This window comes from Rosa rugosa, chromosome 2 (genome assembly GCF_958449725.1).
Source record: "Rosa rugosa chromosome 2, drRosRugo1.1, whole genome shotgun sequence".
Lineage (NCBI taxonomy): Eukaryota > Viridiplantae > Streptophyta > Magnoliopsida > Rosales > Rosaceae > Rosa > Rosa rugosa.
The window spans coordinates 53,929,873-53,948,180 of NC_084821.1; the positions used below are offsets into that span (position 1 = coordinate 53,929,873).

Sequence of the window (18,308 nt, forward strand, 5' to 3'; positions counted from 1 at the left end):
GGGAATTAACTGTAAAATGGATATGGAGGAACTTCAGGCATGGAAAACAGTAACACACTGATGTAGGAATATTGATGATAAACTTCGACCTCATCAGGCTCAAAACCTTCAGTGTCTTGCAAGTCAAAAGGCATATAGGCAACTCAGACATATCATCTTCTTCTAAATCGATAGAAAGATCTAGTTCCACCGTACCACATTGCACCTGACGGCAGTGCTAATCCAACCAAAATTCTAGAAAAATCCTCAGCATGGCACTTATTGAAATGAAGATGGAATCTTTGAAGGGGGGATGAGTCACGAACAAGAAGTACACGAACAACAAACGCTATAAAATCAGCAGATGAGGAGAACTCGTCATCATCTAAGTACAAATTGGGAACAAAAGCCCAAATGTACGTTCTTCCACCTTGTAGACAAAACACTGGTTCTCACAACATCTTTTGTTGTTGGAATAAAAGAAAGTATGTGACAAAGAACAGCATTCGGTAATTCACTGATCCTATCGTCCTGTCTTGCTCGACTCTTGGACTCCAAATGCAGTTTTTCCCTGATGGGGTTTTAAGACAAGTTGTTAAAGTTCCAACCTTTGCCACTACTACAAATATGACATTTAATGACAATATTTAAATGACATTTACTCAAAAACGTCATTAAATACCCTTTCTATGACGTTTTCTAATGGAAACGTCATGGATCAAAATTTCGTCTCAAGTTTATGACGTTTTCGAAATGTCATTGAAAGTCTTACTATTTGATGACGTTTTTAAACTGTCATCACTCTTATGAAATTAAAAAAGTTTTCATGACGTTTGGTAAGTGTCATGAATGAGAATAGGCCATGACGTTCTGAAAACGTTATTAAAAAAGCTTTCATGACGTTTGGTAAGTGTCATGAATGAGAATAGGCCATGACGTTCTAAAAACGTCATGAAAAATTTTTTCATGACGTTTGGTAAGTGTCATGAATGAGAGTAGGCCATGGCATTGTGAAAACGTCATGAAAAATATTTTCATGACGTTTGGTAAGTGTCATGAATGAGAGTAGGCCATGGCATTCTAAAAACGTCATGAAAACATTTTTATGACGTTTGGTAAGTGTCATGAATGAGAGTAGGCCATGGCGTTCTAAAAACATCATGAAAAATATTTTCATGACGTTTGGTAAGTGTTATGAATGACACTAGATATTTAGGATATATCCCCTATAAAGTGAAGAAATATATGTAAAATCTAATTAAAAATAGAAAAAAGAACTCAGTAATTCTCTAGATGTAAATCTATGTGAAGAGAGATCTCCTCAAGGGAAATCTGTGTGAGGAGAAATCCCCTCAAGGAGAATTTAAGTGAGGCAAAATACCTTCAAGGTAATGTTGTGTGAGAAGTAATTCTCTAAATGCAAAGCTTATCTCCTTAAAACGAATATAGGTGAGGAAAAATCTCCTCAAAGCGAATTTGGGTAAAGAGTATTCCCTTCGGAGGAAATCCGAGTGAGGAGTGGAATCCAAGTGAGGGCAGAAATTCCCTGAAGACGAATCTAGACAAGGAGATTCATGATGAAGCAATTTCAAAAAGTAACTTATTCACTTCATCTTTCTCAGGAATGATGATCAAAGTACCACATCTAATGTTTATTCAATTGCCTTAAGTTTTGACTCTATCAGTTTAGGCACAGAGCGCAGTGAGATCTTAAATGAATCTCATGAAAACAACAATCAATTTGACTATGACGCTTATGGATATAATCAATATGAACAAGTACATGATCAATCATGCAGTTGGATATAAGTCATATAACCAAAATTTGAAGACCCGCAACCAAATTTTCATTTCGCGCCTTAGCCCAAATATTTTCATTTATCTGACGCTATATATATATCCTCTTTTTTTTTTTTTTTTTTTTTTTTTTTAAAGAATAAAAAGACACCTACCTTAGCCAGAAAAACAAAAAAAATTCATCTACCCGCAAAGAACTCTCTGTTCGCTCTACTTTTCGTTTGAATCTCTCCTTCACTCTATGAAGTCTCTATCCATCGTCGCCTTCATCGCTTCTCTCACTGCAGTCAGGTAAGAACCCTAATTTTCAGATTAGGAATTGAATTGTCTGTATCAATTGGGTTTTCTCTCTTGCCTCTCTAGAGAGAGAAAGTAGATCTAAAAATGTTTTCATGACGTTTGAGCGTTTTGCAACAGAAATGTTAGCGTCGCAATAAGTGGCGTCACAAGATCCATTTGCGACAATAGATTTCCGTTGCAAAAAGTATATGCGACAGAAAAATGTTGTCGTCGCTCCAATTATTGTTTTGCGACGGCAATTTACTACGCATGCTTCCGTCGCAAAGTCTTCATCGGGGTAGTTCATGTAGACATTTTTGCGATGGCATCATAATGTGTATATTTTCAAAATAACCCTCAAACCTTGCCGCCAAATTTGTTGCTACATTTAGTTTGCCGTCACAAATATATTTATAATTTTCTATTAAATATTTTAATAAATAGATAAAACTATATAATTTTATACTAATCAACGGTGGAATCGCAATCGCGAATGCTATTTTATTATTATTATTATTATTATTTAGCTCATTTTCACAAAATTAAACAAATAAATAATAATAACTAAGCAATTAAATATCTACATACATTAAATCAAATAGCTAATTAAAATTCATTCATGAAAAATATACTTGAACATATTCATTGATTCATTGCAAAACCATACAAATACTAAAATGTAAAGTATTGAACATTATAAGCACACTCGTAAAATAAAACAACAATCAGAAAGTGCATCATTTTATTTTTTCATTTTGTGGGCTTTACACTTGCTTTCATTTGCTTGGCTTTTTTTTGCCATGAGAACCTGCAAACAACATAGAAAAACCAATGTGATCAGCGTCCAATAAGCAAGATAGATAACAAATTTGAATTCTTACATTTTCTCACAAATTCGCAGCAAACTATTCATCAAGGAAGTAATAATAGCACAGCACATACTAATTTCCAGTGTCAACTTCTGTTTTTAACCCTTGTCAAAGAGCGAAAAGTTCGGTCTTTAACCCTTGTGATTAGGTTCTGATGCTCCTTCGACTTATTTCTAAAGTTCAGAGTCATGGCAAGTAAGTTATTTTTCTTGAAAACATGTAGGGAACAAATAAAAATGAACCAAATATTTATGGGTATGAAGTAATGGTGTGATGATTTGCAGGAAAAAAGTGAGAAAATGAAAAAAATAAGAGCAAATCAGACTTTAACACACACAATGAGCCGAAAAGGTTATGCAAGGTTGGAAGATGAATATGTAAGTCAAATTAGACAATTTCAGAGGCATTTCTTTTTCCCTATTCTATATATAGATAATAGATCTTTGAAATACTAATAACCATAAATTGGAGCATGAGTTTATGAACATATATTTCTATTTGTTTTCATTAATTACAGAAAAAGGAAAATCCTGGAAAATCATTGAGTAGGGCAGAATTATGGATTAAAGGACACGAGCAGAAGAAGTCAAAAAATGAGCATGTGGCTGCCAAAATTGTAAGTATTCTCCATGAACAAATTTTTCTAAAGTTGCAAATTCATATGGTATTATTAATATTTTCTTAATTAATTTCATAATTTGTTTAGATTGAAATACAAGCTAAACTTGATGCGCAACCACCTAGTGAAGGGCGTATTCCGATAAAATATGATACACTAAGTCAGGTTCTTGGTAAGGAGCGTCCTGGCATGGCCGTGTTAGAGGTTTGGGATCAGGGGTTACACCTTCAAAGGTAGATGCTCAACTAGAAAGTAGCTCATGGAAACAAACATTGGAGAATAAAATTGATGCAATGAGTGAGCGCACAAAGATTCTGGAGGATATAATTTTAAAGATGGTAAGTTATATGCTAATGCATAATGTGGTTTAGAATACTAATTATGAGAATTAAAATTGTTTATGATTTTTTGAAAGAGCCAAAATGGGAATGGTGGTGGTGGTGGTGGTGATGGTGAAAATATGCATGCTGATTCTGTTGGTACTCCACAAGTAAGAATTTGGTGCATTCCACTTTGTTACTTAGAATATGGTTTACACTTTTATATACTATTCTGATTGTTTATATATAAATTAGAATGGGCATGGACATGGTGAAGGAAGTATGAACCTTGGTACTGGAAATTCTAAGGTACATTTACATTTGGGCAGTTAAATATTTACTGGAATTTGTGTTTTTCTTTGGTGAGGTTTTGTGTTTTGCTACTTTGGTGAAATATGATGTGCTGCTTTAGATGTTCTAAGGTCACTTTGCTTTGTGAGGTTTTGTGTTATGTGCTTTGGTCTATTATGAGATTGTGTGAACTTTCTCCTCATAGTATCCAGCCCCAAAACATGTTTATGGGATTGTGTAATATTTTTGCATTTTGGAACATGTTTTGAAACTGTTGCTAACTTTGGATTGTGTACATCTCATTTTGGATTTTGTAGTCAGAACAAGATAGCACCCAACTTTCTATTAACGATAAGTGCAAGTTGCTAAACTGGGAGGGCACAAGTGAAGTAGTGGCTAGAGGATACATTTCTGATATTAACCCTGAATCAAAAGTGCATGGCTACAAACTTGGACCTGACTGTTATAGAATTGCTATTGAGGAAGTTGTCATGTCTGATGCTGAATTTTATCGAAGTCAGCCGGAATTTGTGACTATGGAAGATGCACTTGGAAGTACTGTTGCTTGGCCGATTAAGTACATTGTCTGTGACAATTGAAATTGTATCTGCAACTAGTTCTTTTTTTTTTTTTTGTACTTTGAATTGAAATAGTATAAGCAGCTATATATATAAGTATTTTGTACTTTGAATTCGATAACAATGTGTGATATATTCAATGTTGGATTTATATAATATTTGTTTTTAATTAAATATTAAATAATTTGAATAAATTTTTTTTTTCAAAATTTTATTTATCTTATGACACTTTGTAAATGTCATTGAACATATGAGCATGACATTCACAAAACGTCATTAAAACATTTTTCAATGGCAACTAAAAAACGTCATGGAAATACTTTCTATGACATTTTCAAACCGTCATGGAAATATGTTTTATGATGTTTTCAAACTGTCATGCAAAACTTTCTATGACATTTTCTAACTGTCATTGAAATACTTTCTATGACGTTTTCTAACAGTCATGCAAAACTTTCTATGACGTTTTCTAACTGTCATTGAAATACTTTCTATGACGTTTTCTACCCGTCATGGAAATACTTTCTATGACGTTTTCTAACCGTCATGGAAATACTTTTTATGACGTTTTCTAACCGTCATGGACATACTTTTCTATGACGTTTTCTAACTGTCATCGATTCATGCCACATAAGACGGCACCAGTAGAGACGACGTTCTGCATGACGTTTGAAAAACGTCATGAAAACCATTTTATGACGTTTTTCAAACGTCATTAAAAGTGTTCTGTGTAGTAGTGTGCTATGACATTAATTGGTGTAGTTTAATTAATTTTTGTAAGCTAATTTCACAGAAATTTTCATATATGTTTTTGTGATAACAGAAACTGAAGCAGATGGAACAATGAAGTTACTCACTTTACACCATTCTCAAAACTTTCTATGAAAAATGAAACAAAAAAGTAACAATTACACATGAACTATTTGTCAATGCATGAAAACCTCAAAATCAATATAAGAGAAAATTTCTCTTTCGCAATGAAATTCTTGGATTTCATTTCTCAAATTTCATTGATGGATACGACAATAAGTGTTATACACACACACACACATATACGCAGTGAAAAATAGGGTTAAGATCTGAATCTTAATTATATTCCTTTTTTATTTTCTCTGGTTTTTTGGTAACGAAAATATGACAAAGAAGAGAAGTACCTGAAAGATCGAATTTGTTGCTGAAAATCGAAGGCACAATCACTCTCCAAAGACATTTTCACAATCTTTGTAACTGCAACTATGAATACTGAAGGCGAAAACCTCTATGCACTTTGATAGATTTACAGTTATTATACGTGTGCGCTATATTGGGCTTAGCGGCCCAGTATCTTATACCTAATGGGCTCATACATTTAAAGTTCACTCTTCATAAATTTTTTATTGAGGGATAAACATTTTATTGAGGGGCAATAAACTTTTTATTGGGTTTTATTTGGGGGCAATAATATTCTCCGGTGACCTATGAGATCTCCGACGACCTCTTTAGGGACATCCGGCGAGGTTTCTGGAGATCGATGATCGAAGTCCGACGATTTTTGACCGGAGTCCGACGACCGGTGACTGGATTCCGGTGAAGTCTTCGATGACTTGGAGAGTGACAAAGAGAGGGAGGGCAAAATTGTCTCAAAAATATACAAAAGCAATACAAAAAAAATACTTAATTGGGTATTAGGGCAAAAAATATGTAATTTGTTGGGTAAGTGGGAAATCTTATAAGATGTTTGGGTAAAGCAGCGGCGCCACCATCCCGGTTGGTTTTCCGCCGTGCCTAGCTACGTTCACTGTCGGGATCTCGTTTGGAGGACCGCGTCTTCCTGGGCGGGAAGTAGCTTCCGTATTTGGAATTGATTTCGGATCCTAGCAGATCGATCCCTTCCTGGGTCGAGTCATCTGCAGGTTCGCTGTGCAAGGGAATAGGAGGTCGGATCGGGTGTTCTCATCATCGCCGGCACCGTTTTCGTTCCGTGGGCCAGCTGCTTGGTCTGCAGAGAGGGGGAACCTTCGAGTCAACATGCAAGGCGTGCACCTCCGGTGACCAAGGAAGCATCAAGGTCGACGCGTCACTCTCTAGCCGGATTAATGGGGTGGTGGAAAGGCCGGCCGCCGGAAGGACGGATGGCGGTAGCGGAAGACTGGCAACTGGAGGCGAGGGTTGCTGGTGTGTCTGCTCGGGTATGGACTTGGGCTTTTGTCCCTGGGCCTAAACTTGGGCTGATGGGCTCTTCTCCATCTGCTCAGATTTGGGCTTGGTTTTTTGAGCCTGGGTTCGAGCTCAAGCTTGGGCTGGTTGAGTTTGTTGCAATTGCTTTGGTTAAGAAGAGCATGACCAACCTGTTGCCGAGGTTTTTGGCTTCCGAAGAGGTTGAGGAGGGTGTTGGCTCCAACCCTAAGGGGAAGGAGCTAGCGTTTTTCTAGGTCTTTACTATTAGACATCTGGTTACAAGCCTTCTAAAGCTGGAGTAATCTCTATGAGCTTTTTCTAAGATGTTTCTAGTTGTATTTGTACCACAATTGCGTGCTGGCAGATTATACTAGATGAATGATTTTTCCTTAGAATAGCGAGGTTGTTCTTGCTTGCTTAGGCTTGCTATCCAGCGAGCGTCCCTTTAGACTTTAATGAGTTTAGTATTGGCTTAGATAGGTTCTCTGGATTCACCGGATTCTTATGTAAGTGCATGTTAGACTCTGACTTGTTTTATGGCTTTGATATCTAATAACATCAACTCCTTTTTAAAAAAAAAAAAATGTTTGAGTAAGTGGGGTTAGTGTAGCTCAAATTTGGGTAAATGGACATTTTCCCTTAAATCAAAGCCTAATGGGCTCGTATATTTGTTAGGCCCAAATTGGATAAATGGTCAAGAGTCCATTTCTAAATGTACCTAATAAATATCTAAGAGCACTTAATACACATCCTTATTTAACGTTGAAAATCCTAACGTTTCATAGAACGCGCCTCACGCGCGCACCCAAATCAAACCTTCAGTCGTTCTTCCTTCCTCGTCCGGCGGCCCTCCGAGTCGGAGCAGGCCTCTGGCCTTGTCGCCGTGCGGCGGGTGCGGCCGGGCGGGGTCTATTCAACGTGGGTGCCATGGTTCCTTGATGGACATCGATCGGTTATCCGGGAATCAATCAAGTCGGAGTCGAGGTGGCCGTGAGGTTAACAGCGCCAATATTCTCTCGTCTGAGATGGTGGGGATCTGCGATGAGTCGGGCTGGACGGATAGAGGTTGGTGGGAGGGGCTGCGCGTCCTTGGATGGGCACAGGATCTTGGATTTCTTCTCTGTGCGCCTTTAGATCTGTGTGCAGATCGGAGTAAGCTGCTTTGGTGGAAGAGATTTGAAGGTGACAGATCGGAGGTCTCTTATGGCCGGCCTGGATCTAAGCGTGACCTGTTGGTGGACGGGCAGTTGACGGTGGACGGTGGCAGGTGTGACAACGGTGGTGTGGTTGCGGCAGGAACTCAGGCGGAGAGGTGGTGTTGGGCTCCTTGTAGCAATCTGCTTGGACTTAGGCTTGTAAGTGATTGGGCCTAGGCTTGGGCCCTTGACCCATATTATTTGGTTTTATTTAGTTATTGTTGTTTACTTTTATTTAAACGTGGCTTTATGCCGGTAATAAGTCCCTACCCTATTGTGGTTGGGCGACGTGGGCTTTGTCCCGGACTGCGCACCTTGTGTGCCTTGTCTGCTCTGGCTAGGTGGCGAGTTCCTTGCTTTGTCAAATGGTCGCAACCTCCCAGTAGCATGATGAAACTAAGTGCTACCGGATTGTTTTTCCGGTGGCAACATAGTGGGAAAGCTGAAAGTAATAGCAAATCATGGCTCCGCGTGAGCAATATCTTTTTGGTGTGTCGCCACAAATGTAAAGCGAATAAAGCAGCCAATAGTGCACTCTTCGCTAATTGGTGCTTGTTAGAATACATATATTTAGCTGAGACTCCTGTTATTATCTCGGGCTGTTCTCTTCATGCTTATTATTTTTTGGGGTTTAGGCATAATGTCCCCCCCATGTATTATGCGGTTTCATTAATGATCAAGGTTTAAGGGCAGCTGCATCACAACTTCTTGTCTATATATACATGGTAGCGGAAGGATATGTAATGGTCATTCTGGCCTTACCGTATTAATGAAATCTATATGATTATTTGTCAAAAAAAAGGTTTAAGGGCAGCTGTATTGGCCCTATTTCAAAAAATAAATATCTAAGTACACCAAACAAATTTGTTACCTCACGGGAAAAATCATAAACACTGTTTTTTCTGCTTTGTCATATTCGGCAGATATGCATCATTTACAGATTTTACTCTTAATCCACACTGACCTGAAGCCATAAAATATTCTTCTTGTGTCTTCTGAATATGTAAAGCTTCCTAGTTTTAAGGTATTTTGGCCTTTGCAATTTACAATTCATGTATGTTTCATATTTGGGTACCGACTCATGTAATAAAAACTTCTTGAAAATGGTATAAAGGTTTTCTTCAAATAACAACTGCAAGTGGCCTAGTGGTTCTTGCCTAGTTGGGTGTGCTCCCCAACCTAGGTTCGAACCCTGAAGCTGTCAAAGTGGCCAGGCACTGTGCTGCAATGCACAGTTGAAGGGGTTTATTTTGGGCTTAGGAAGCATTTGGGTTCCCCTTGACAAAGTCAAAAAAAGGTTTTCTTTAGATGAAACGCAATACGGGTGCTTGCCCAAGTCTAGTGCCATTAAGCTGATTGATTTTGGTTGTACTGTGTTTAATAATCAGAATCATATGTCCTTGTTTCCACAAGGCATTACAGAGCGCCTGAGATTATTCTAGGGGACTGATTATGGTGTTGGCAAGTAGAAAGGTCTTCTATCTTGTATTTTCGTCGATGTTCCGAGTACTACAACAAAACCAAGAAATTTTGTCATTGATGAAAAGAAGTAAGTGGTATTTTAGAGAAGCAAGTAGTGATTGCACTCAATAAACACAAATGCATGAACATATTTTATTAGAAGTCTCTGAAATCGTAATTGCACTCGGAACTTTGTCAATATCATGTGTATTAAACTTAAGAGATTGATGAAACAATTATAATGAAAAATGAAATTTGGGTTTAAGGTTTTGCCGGAAGAAACAATGTAACAACGTGAACACAGTGAACTGCTGGGTAGCAAAGATTTGGTCTTTTGGCTGTTTCTTTGTTAACGGAATTTTTTTACAACAAAATTAGGGGAGTGAAATCCATACTCTCCATTTTACAATTCACAATCTCCTTTGTTAACTTTAATTTTGTTTTTACCAACTTAAATTTTGTATTTTTATGAGAATTTTGACCAAAAAAGAAAAGAGAAGAGTGAATTACAAATTAGGAGTGTGGATTTCATTCCCAAAGTTATTTGTCTGCAACTGTGTATTTCCTAACAGATATTGCAGATCGGAAGAAATTCAGTTTGACAAGTCTTCATCAACGGTTGCTAACACAAATATTCCAGACGGGATGATGTTTTAAGAAAGGAAACTCTGTAAACAAGATAATGGTAACAAATCCAAGTTTTGTTTCAAGTTATCTCTGGAAATTGTGGTCTCTACAAAATGACAAGAATCAAAAGCGAACTCGTAGATGACTAAACTTTGCGAAGTCGCTTTTGTACCTTATATCCCATAGCATTCACTGATAAGATATCTCCTCGATCATTTCAACTTGAACAGTCTTTGAACCCCATTCAAACATTGAAAGTTCATCGAAGAACTCCTCTTTTGTACCCCTATGTAGACCAGGAGTATAAATAGTCATCTTCTCCAAAACTCTACCATTCTTTAATAAATACTTGATCAACTCCATCTCATCCAGATATCCAATCGTTCCCTTTCCATAGAATCCGTTAATGGAGATGGTCTTCAGGTGTGACGGCAAACATTTGGGAATAGAATCTGGTGGAACCCAGTTCAGAGTACGTACTAGTGCTGCTATTTGCTCTCTAAGATCAATCACCTCCAGTCCATTCTCAGCTCGTTCAATCACCTCCGGCCCATTCTCAGCTTGTTCAATCACCTCTGCTCCTTTGTCAGCATGTTCAATCACCTCCTCTTCCAGCTGTCTTCGAGTTTGATAAGAGCAGTCGTCTATTGCAAGACACTCTAGGTTAGGTGATCTCTCTAGCAACCTCATTAAAGTTCTCCACCAGTAAGAGCTCCTAGAATGAACCAGCCTCAATTTGCTCAAACTATCAAAAGGAGGCACAGAGCAAGCCTTCATCAAAGATAAAGTAATAATCAGACACAAATTCATGAAGGAAATAATCAAACATTTACTGACGCATATATAATATACTATTTTGAATGCTCGATCAATTGCCAAAATGGAAAAAAGGGATTTCAGTCATAAACACGTACTATGATTGCTAATACAGCAAGAACAATGAGGATATACATGATATAAAACGAAACCAAAAAATTGACAATGCACGGGACCAGAATACTAATGCACTGCGAACATTATATCCTTATCATTTCAGTTCCATACCAAAATCTAACATTAATTTTCTATTTTCTTTCTTTCAATCTATCCAGCTTTGAAGGGAATGAAAAGAATGAACCTGCATGCATGTTTTACCAAAACTCCGTTCTTCCTCTACACAGAATACATGTATTTCCTTTCCCTCTTCCAAACCACACACCACCCGCTTCTTTCATCCTCCCCACCAAACATGATTATATAACATAAAGATTAGGTTAAACGTACCTCAAGAAATATCACATGAAAGAGACAGATAATTAAATGGTTAAATTTCCCCTTTTTTTTTTTTTTTGAGAAAAAGGTTAAAAATCCTTTCAGAAACTTAGTTGCACCGTTAACTGAGGGTCTCTTGGTTGAACACTAAATCAAGAAAAAAGACAATATCAGCTTCAACTAGCGATTTTGTATTCTACAAATCAAAATTCTAGATCTTTCCCTCCTAGAGATCAACTTTTCAAGTTTTAGAGCATCCATAGAAAAATTATACCAATTATGAAGATCATCTGCATTGTCCAAATCTATGCTTAAATGCTTAATTTCTTCAAATCATGAGGCTCAGAGATGGTGAAATCAAAGCCATTGACTTCTAGAGATCCATCTATAGCTAGATTTTCAAGCACAGGGAAATGAGACAAGTCCATCGAGGACATATATACACACTTCCCTATGTATTTAACTTTTCTGTCCTAATAATCCTCTCCACCAAACATGATATATAAACGTAAGGAACCAGCTAATTAAGAAAACTTACCTGATAAATGCTCCATGAAAGAGACAGATATTTCACCGTCGAAATTTGTGCCAGAAACTCAGTTGCACGTTTAACAGAGTCCTCTTCTACATAACCTTCATTGGGATATATATAGAGATTGGCTTCGACTAATGATTTTGTGTTGTTAAAATTAAAATTCGATAGAGAACCCTCTTGGAGATCAAGTTTTTCCAGCTTCGGGGCATCAATAAAAAAATTGTACAGATCGATCATGCATATAATCTGAACTGTACAAATCTATCCTTAATGTCTTCAACTCAGGCGCAGAGATGTTGAAGTCCAATAAGTTGTGTCCAAGATCTCCATCTATGGATAAATATTCAAGAACAGGGAAATGAAACAAATCCATGGAGATTTTATCACGGTAAGTAACTGTAAAATGCATATGGAGGAACTCCAGGCTTGGAAAACAGTAACACACTGATGTAGGCATATTGATGATAAACATCGACCTCAGGCTCAAAACCTTCAGTGTCTTGCAAGTCAAAAGGCTTATAGGCAACTCAAACATATCGTCTTCTTCTAAATCGATAGAAAGATCTAGTTCCACCACATTGTACCTGACGGCAGTACTAATCCAACCATCAATTTGAGAAAAATGCTCAGCATGGCAATTATTGAAATGAAGATGGAATCTTTGAATGGCGGATGAGTCACAAACAAGAAGTACACGATCAACAAACGCTATAAAATCAGCAGATGACCGAGGAGAACTCGTCATCATCCAAGTACAAATTCGGAACATAAGCCCAAATGTTCTTCCACCTTGTAGATAAAACACTGGTTCTCACAACATGTTTTGTTGTTGGAACAAAGGAAAGTATGTGACAAAGAACAGCATTCGGTAATTCACTGATCCTATCCTCCTGTCTTGCTCGAATCTTGGATTCCAAAACCAGTTTTTCCCTGATGGGGTTTCCAGACAAGTTGTTAAGTTCCAACCTTTGCTATGACATTGGAGTTGTGTAATTAATTTTTGTAAGCTAATTTCACAGAGATTTTAATATATATATATATATATATATATATATATATATATATATATATATATATATATATATATATATATACAGCCCTTCTTGGGTGCGGACGTCCGCACTTTTTGCTTCGGTGCGGATTTTCAGTTTTTCCCCACTTTCCGATCATATTTTCACATCTTAGCCGTTCCGTTTTTAGGTCCTAATGTATAGATCACTTCTGAAAATTTTCAGCCAATTTGATGATCGTTAAGGCATCCAAAACTGCAATTTACCATTATAAACACGAACGGTTCCGGTTCGACAGATTCGGTTCGTTTCATGTAAATTGCAGTTTTGGATGCCTTAACGATCATCAATTTGGCTGAAATTTTATAGAGATGATCTATACATTAGGAACTAAAAATTGAACGGTTAAGATGTGAAAATATGATCGGAAAGTGGGAAAAAATGATAAATCCGCACCTTTTTGCTTTAGTGCGGATATCCGCACCTGAGCAAGTTTCTATATATATATATATATATAATTTTTTTTTTTCTGATAACAGAAACTGAAGCAGATGAAACAATGAAACTACAGGAAATCTCTTTACACCATTCTCAAATTTTTTTATGAATTGAAAATGAAACAAAATAAGTAACAATTACACATGAACTATTTGTCAATGCATGAAAACGTCAAAATCAATATAATAGAAAATTTCTGCTTCGAATGAAATCCTTGGATTTCATTTATCAAATTTCATTGATGGACTTGGATTTCATTCTCAAATTTTATTGATGATACAACAATAAGTGAATATATATATATATATACCCCGTAAAAAATAGGCCAGGGTTCGGATGTGAATCTTAATTCTATTCCTTTTTATTTTCTCAGTTTCTTTGGGAACCAAAATATGACAAAGAAGAGAAGTACCTGAAAGATCGAATTTGCTGCTGAAAAACGAAAGCATAGTCCTCTGCGAATGAGAGCTCCAAAGACATTTTCACAATCTTTGTGACTGCAACTCTGAATACTGAAGGCGAAAACCTCCACATGCAGTCTTACAGATTTACAGCATTTATACGTGAGCGCTATGTTGGGCTTTAGTGGCCCATGCCAGTATCTTATACCTAATGGGCTCATGCATTTAAACCGCACTCTTTACCAACTCATTCAATTTTGTTTCTTGAGAAAGGAAACATTGCATATATTAAGCAATTAGTATCATCACTAATGAGTACATCAGATAGTCATTGTGGTGCACCTCTTCATGTTTGGGTAAAGCAGGAAAAAAAAAGCGCATGCCTAGCTAAAGAGTGCGCTGCCTGATTACATTCCTATGGCAATATGTACACATTACTAAGGGGAAGAGGTGAAACATGGCCTTCACCTCCTCAATTAAAGCACCTTCAATTGACCAGTTTGGTTCCTCTTCTTTGAGATCAATGACTGACCAACTCATTCAATTAAATCAAAATTGATCACTTATTCTAAGGAATTTTTTTTTCCAGATAAATAACTCAAATGCTACAATTAGTTTTTCGTGGACGAACTCACAACCACCCACTTATGAAGGGGAGACTATGCCACTAGATCAAATGGTGCTAGACACTTATTATAAGGATTTAATCAATTTTTTTGTTTGAATAAAGTCAAATCGACTAGTCATTGATACTCGGATTTAATTAATGTCTTGTTAGGATGTTTGCTACGTGAATGGCTCACATGTATTCATTGTGTGTTTTATTTATATTTTGTTTTGTTTTTTGATAGCAAAAGTATGTTCATTTTTGTTATAATTTTTTAGGAGAGTATTTAAATTTGTGATTAATTGAATATGTCCATTAGTGGAACGATTGCAAATTCATCTTCCAGATAGGCACAATGTTTTCTTCAATGTTTTATAGAATATGATTTGCCAGAAATGACTCCATTAAGATGGTGAAGATTCTTCAATGCCAAGGCTGATACGTACAAGATGAATTTTCAATTAACATTCCTCAAGAAGTGTAATACCCCGAAAAATCTAAATTATTTTTCCGAGGACATTTTAGAAATGATTTCGTGGTCATGGGAGAAAGTATGAAGCTTGGAGGAGTGGTGAAATTGGTTCGAACAATTTTTATTCGAAAACTGAACGTTTTAGGGGAGGTCAAAGGAGTTGACTTTTTATACGTTCATAATTGGGGAAAACTTCCTTCATGAAAGTTGTAGAGCTCGTCGATACGATCTCGTGCATATGTGGTATGCAAAAATCAGAGTTCGTATGAATTAGTTATGATTTTTTTGAAAAAGTTTCCAGTTTAGTATAAAGCTGCCATTTTTGGAAATTACCAAAAATAATTTCAGTTCCATTTCTGGAAACCGAACTCTCTCTCTCTTGCGCGCGTCCGAGCCCAGAAAAAACAGAGCAAAGCTCTCCGGCCGAGTTCTCCCTCCTCCGGCCACCAATCGACACCAGACCACCTCCCTTGCCTTCGCCTCGACGCCGCCTACCTGCTAGACGTGATCACTTCCACCGGAACGGCCTCAAATCCGGCAGTCGGAGCCGCAAACTTTGAAACAAAAATCGGTCAACGCCGGTTTTCTCCTAGCTCCGGCCACCAAAACTCACGATCCTTAGCTCCCTGAACTCGCCTCAACCTTCTGATCATCATTCTAGAAGGATCGCACCTGGAGTGATCGGATTCACGTTCGTCGGAGCTCGCCGGATTCTGGAAATTTTCCACCACCACCGAAGCTTTTGATAGGTATATCTCGAGCTGTAGTGCATCGTTTTGATTGATTCTTGAACCAGTGAATTCGCCTTGATGTTCTTAACAACTCTCCAGAAGGAATCGAAGCCTGAAATTGAAGTTTGTACGTCGAATTGGAGCTCGCCGGTTTCTGCAGTTTCTCACCGGTTTCTGGAAAAAAATCCGGCCACCCCGACTGTGTTAGGTAATTTCGACCACTTCCGGTCATTTTCAGCTTACATGGTAGTTATGAAAGTTGTTAAGCATGATGAGAGGAAGAAGAGCAGCCCGGCCCCGACACCATTGGCGGTGGTCGGCGGCGGCTCTGCCACTAACTCCGGCGGCCCTTTCCGGCCACCTCCGGGGATCAAAAATATGGTTTCTGTACATTTTCAGATTCTATATTTCAATACGATCATTTCGATATATTATACGCAATTTTTGGATATCGTATGATTAAGTTATGAATTTTTAAGTTTAGATCGATTTCGATCGTTAGATTTGTGATCTGTGAAGTTAGGACCGTCAGATGGACTTGTAGTTTTGATATGATGATCTTATGACTGTCCCAGTGGCTTTGTGTGGTCATGGGCGAAGATCCGACCGTTGGATCTTCGTATAAATGCAAAACAGTGATTAGGAAGGCGATCCGTGAGGATCCGACCGTTGGATCATCATGTAATTTCAATCCGACCGTTGGATTGTCGTTTGATTATGTTTTTGAGTTATTGGCTAAGTTAAGGTCATGTTTGATTAGGTGATCGACGGTTTGATTTGGCGGACGATTCGTGAAATTGTATTTTGAGCTGTTAAGAAGACGCAGCGGGAATTTAGAGGTGAGTAAACCTCACGTGGTTCATATTACGAACCGAGTACCTTTAATTACTTTATTTTCTGTAGTAATTGTGTGAAAATATTTATGGAATAAATATTTGTTTTAAATCATATGGACTTGATCAACTACGGTCCATAGGTAAGTAAAATGATTTAATTATACAAAATGAATTTCATGATTTTCTTGTGTGAACTATAGTTGGTATTAGTGGTCATTCCTGAGTGGGTGATTACGTATATATATATATATATTTACGTGATTATATGTGGAATGGTGTGACATTGAAGAGTGTGGAATTGTGATGATTTATTTATTATGGTTTGAAATTTGACTTATCATATTTATATGTGATGATCATGATTGATGAGTTCTTGTTAATATTCATGATTTACATTGGAGTATGTATAGAGTTGGAGAATGTAGGATTCTGAGGACGAGGTGTCCGAAGTTTGACGGTTATGGATAACCGGAGTGTTTGTGTACTGAGGACGGGGATGTCCAAAGTGCGACGGTTTATTATTAACCGAAGTTGTGTACTGAGGACGGGGATGTCCAAAGTGCGACGGTTTATTATTAACCGAAGTTGTGTACCGAGGACGGGGATGTCCAAAGTGCGACGGTTTATTATTAACCGAAGTATATGGTGCTGAGGATGGGGATGTCCAAAGCGCGACGGTTATAGTGTTAACCGAAGTATTTTTGCCGTTGCTTGACCCTAGGCCAAGGTGTCAGAGGTAACGAGGCAGTTAGAGCTCTAACGTGTTATTGGGTTGGACCAGAGTGGTGTTATGTGGGTTGGGTGTTTACAGGACCAGTGTGGTGTATTGTGATTTGAGGATTGTGAAAATGTATTCCTTGTGGTTTTCCATGAGTGGTTTGATGTCTCTTTGCAGACGTAATACTGTTGAATTTTACTTGAATTGTAATTTAATAAATCAACAGTTCTTTCTTGTTTACTCATACTGGCTGTAAAAAGCTTACCGGGTTTTGTGTTGTTGCAACTCCCGGTACACTATTCAAATTGTGTAGCGGGTAATCCTACAGGACAGGAGAACCAGGACGGTGATCGTGCGGTTAGAGCAATGGTTATAGTTTTACAGCAATTGTAATAGTGAGGCGAGTTAAGCTCATTTGAGCATTACAATTTGATTTGGTGGGAGTGTGCTGTAATAAATAACTTGAGGATTTGGGTTATTGTAAATTTGAGAGTTGTGAAGTGTGGTTGTTTGTGAGAAAAAAATTCAGGATGTTAGTTGTAATTTGTTATTATTCATGTTTCGGATTTGAATTGATTATTCAAAATTCGGGGCGTGACAGTTTGGTATCAGAGCGTAAGGTACATATTTGGTGATAATCAGTACCTCCCGAGTGATGGCCCGTCTGCAGCGGATCCCCATCATATACTCTTCGGTACTGGTATAATCATTGGGTATGTCTTAGTATGGGGTCTAGACAACGTGTAAGTCCGTAGGACGGTAGAGTTGTCTACTAAGTTCGTATTAGAATAAGTTTAGTTTCCGCGAGTTGTGATCTTCGAGGAATAGGAACCTCTGGATTTAACTCTGATGAGTCGGTGAGGTAGAGGTCGAGTCTGATGTAGGGACAGGATCTTTCTATGGAGACAGTTGAGGATGAGGTGGAGGCATTAGAGGTTGAGTTGCCTAGTCTACCTGTAGTTGATGTGATGGATGTTATTCTTGGGTTGAAATGGTGAAAGAGATTGAGACCCTAGGAATAGTTGAAAAGAGAATTGATCTCACCAACTCAAGATGATAGGAGTGTGAGAGATTAT

At 37.7% G+C, this 18,308-nt stretch overlaps 2 protein-coding genes, 1 long non-coding RNA gene and 1 pseudogene across 3 annotated transcripts; 2 read left to right on the forward strand and 2 right to left on the reverse strand.

The window, feature by feature from the left end:
* The first annotated feature begins 3,771 nt into the window (after positions 1 to 3,771).
* Positions 3,772 to 4,810, forward strand: LOC133728512 (uncharacterized). Its single transcript, XM_062155921.1, has 4 exons — positions 3,772 to 3,881; positions 3,959 to 4,033; positions 4,119 to 4,172; positions 4,472 to 4,810. The coding sequence occupies exons 1-4, from the start codon at positions 3,837 to 3,839 to the stop codon at positions 4,751 to 4,753; spliced, it is 456 nt and encodes a 151-aa protein (XP_062011905.1). The 5' UTR covers positions 3,772 to 3,836; the 3' UTR covers positions 4,754 to 4,810.
* Positions 4,811 to 10,191: 5,381 nt separating this feature from the next.
* LOC133728418 (uncharacterized) lies at positions 10,192 to 11,826 on the reverse strand. Its single transcript, XM_062155837.1, has 2 exons — positions 11,699 to 11,826; positions 10,192 to 10,944 (listed from the first exon to the last, which is right to left on the reverse strand). The coding sequence occupies exon 2, from the start codon at positions 10,861 to 10,863 to the stop codon at positions 10,363 to 10,365; it is 501 nt and encodes a 166-aa protein (XP_062011821.1). The 5' UTR covers positions 10,864 to 10,944; positions 11,699 to 11,826; the 3' UTR covers positions 10,192 to 10,362.
* On the reverse strand, positions 11,070 to 14,001 carry LOC133731017 (putative F-box/FBD/LRR-repeat protein At1g78760; annotated as a pseudogene).
* Positions 14,002 to 15,007: 1,006 nt separating this feature from the next.
* Positions 15,008 to 18,086, forward strand: LOC133728421 (uncharacterized). The gene is made up of 3 exons (XR_009855844.1): positions 15,008 to 15,696; positions 15,778 to 16,517; positions 17,546 to 18,086. It is a non-coding gene; the product is annotated as an uncharacterized LOC133728421 (long non-coding RNA).
* The last annotated feature ends 222 nt before the right edge of the window (positions 18,087 to 18,308 follow it).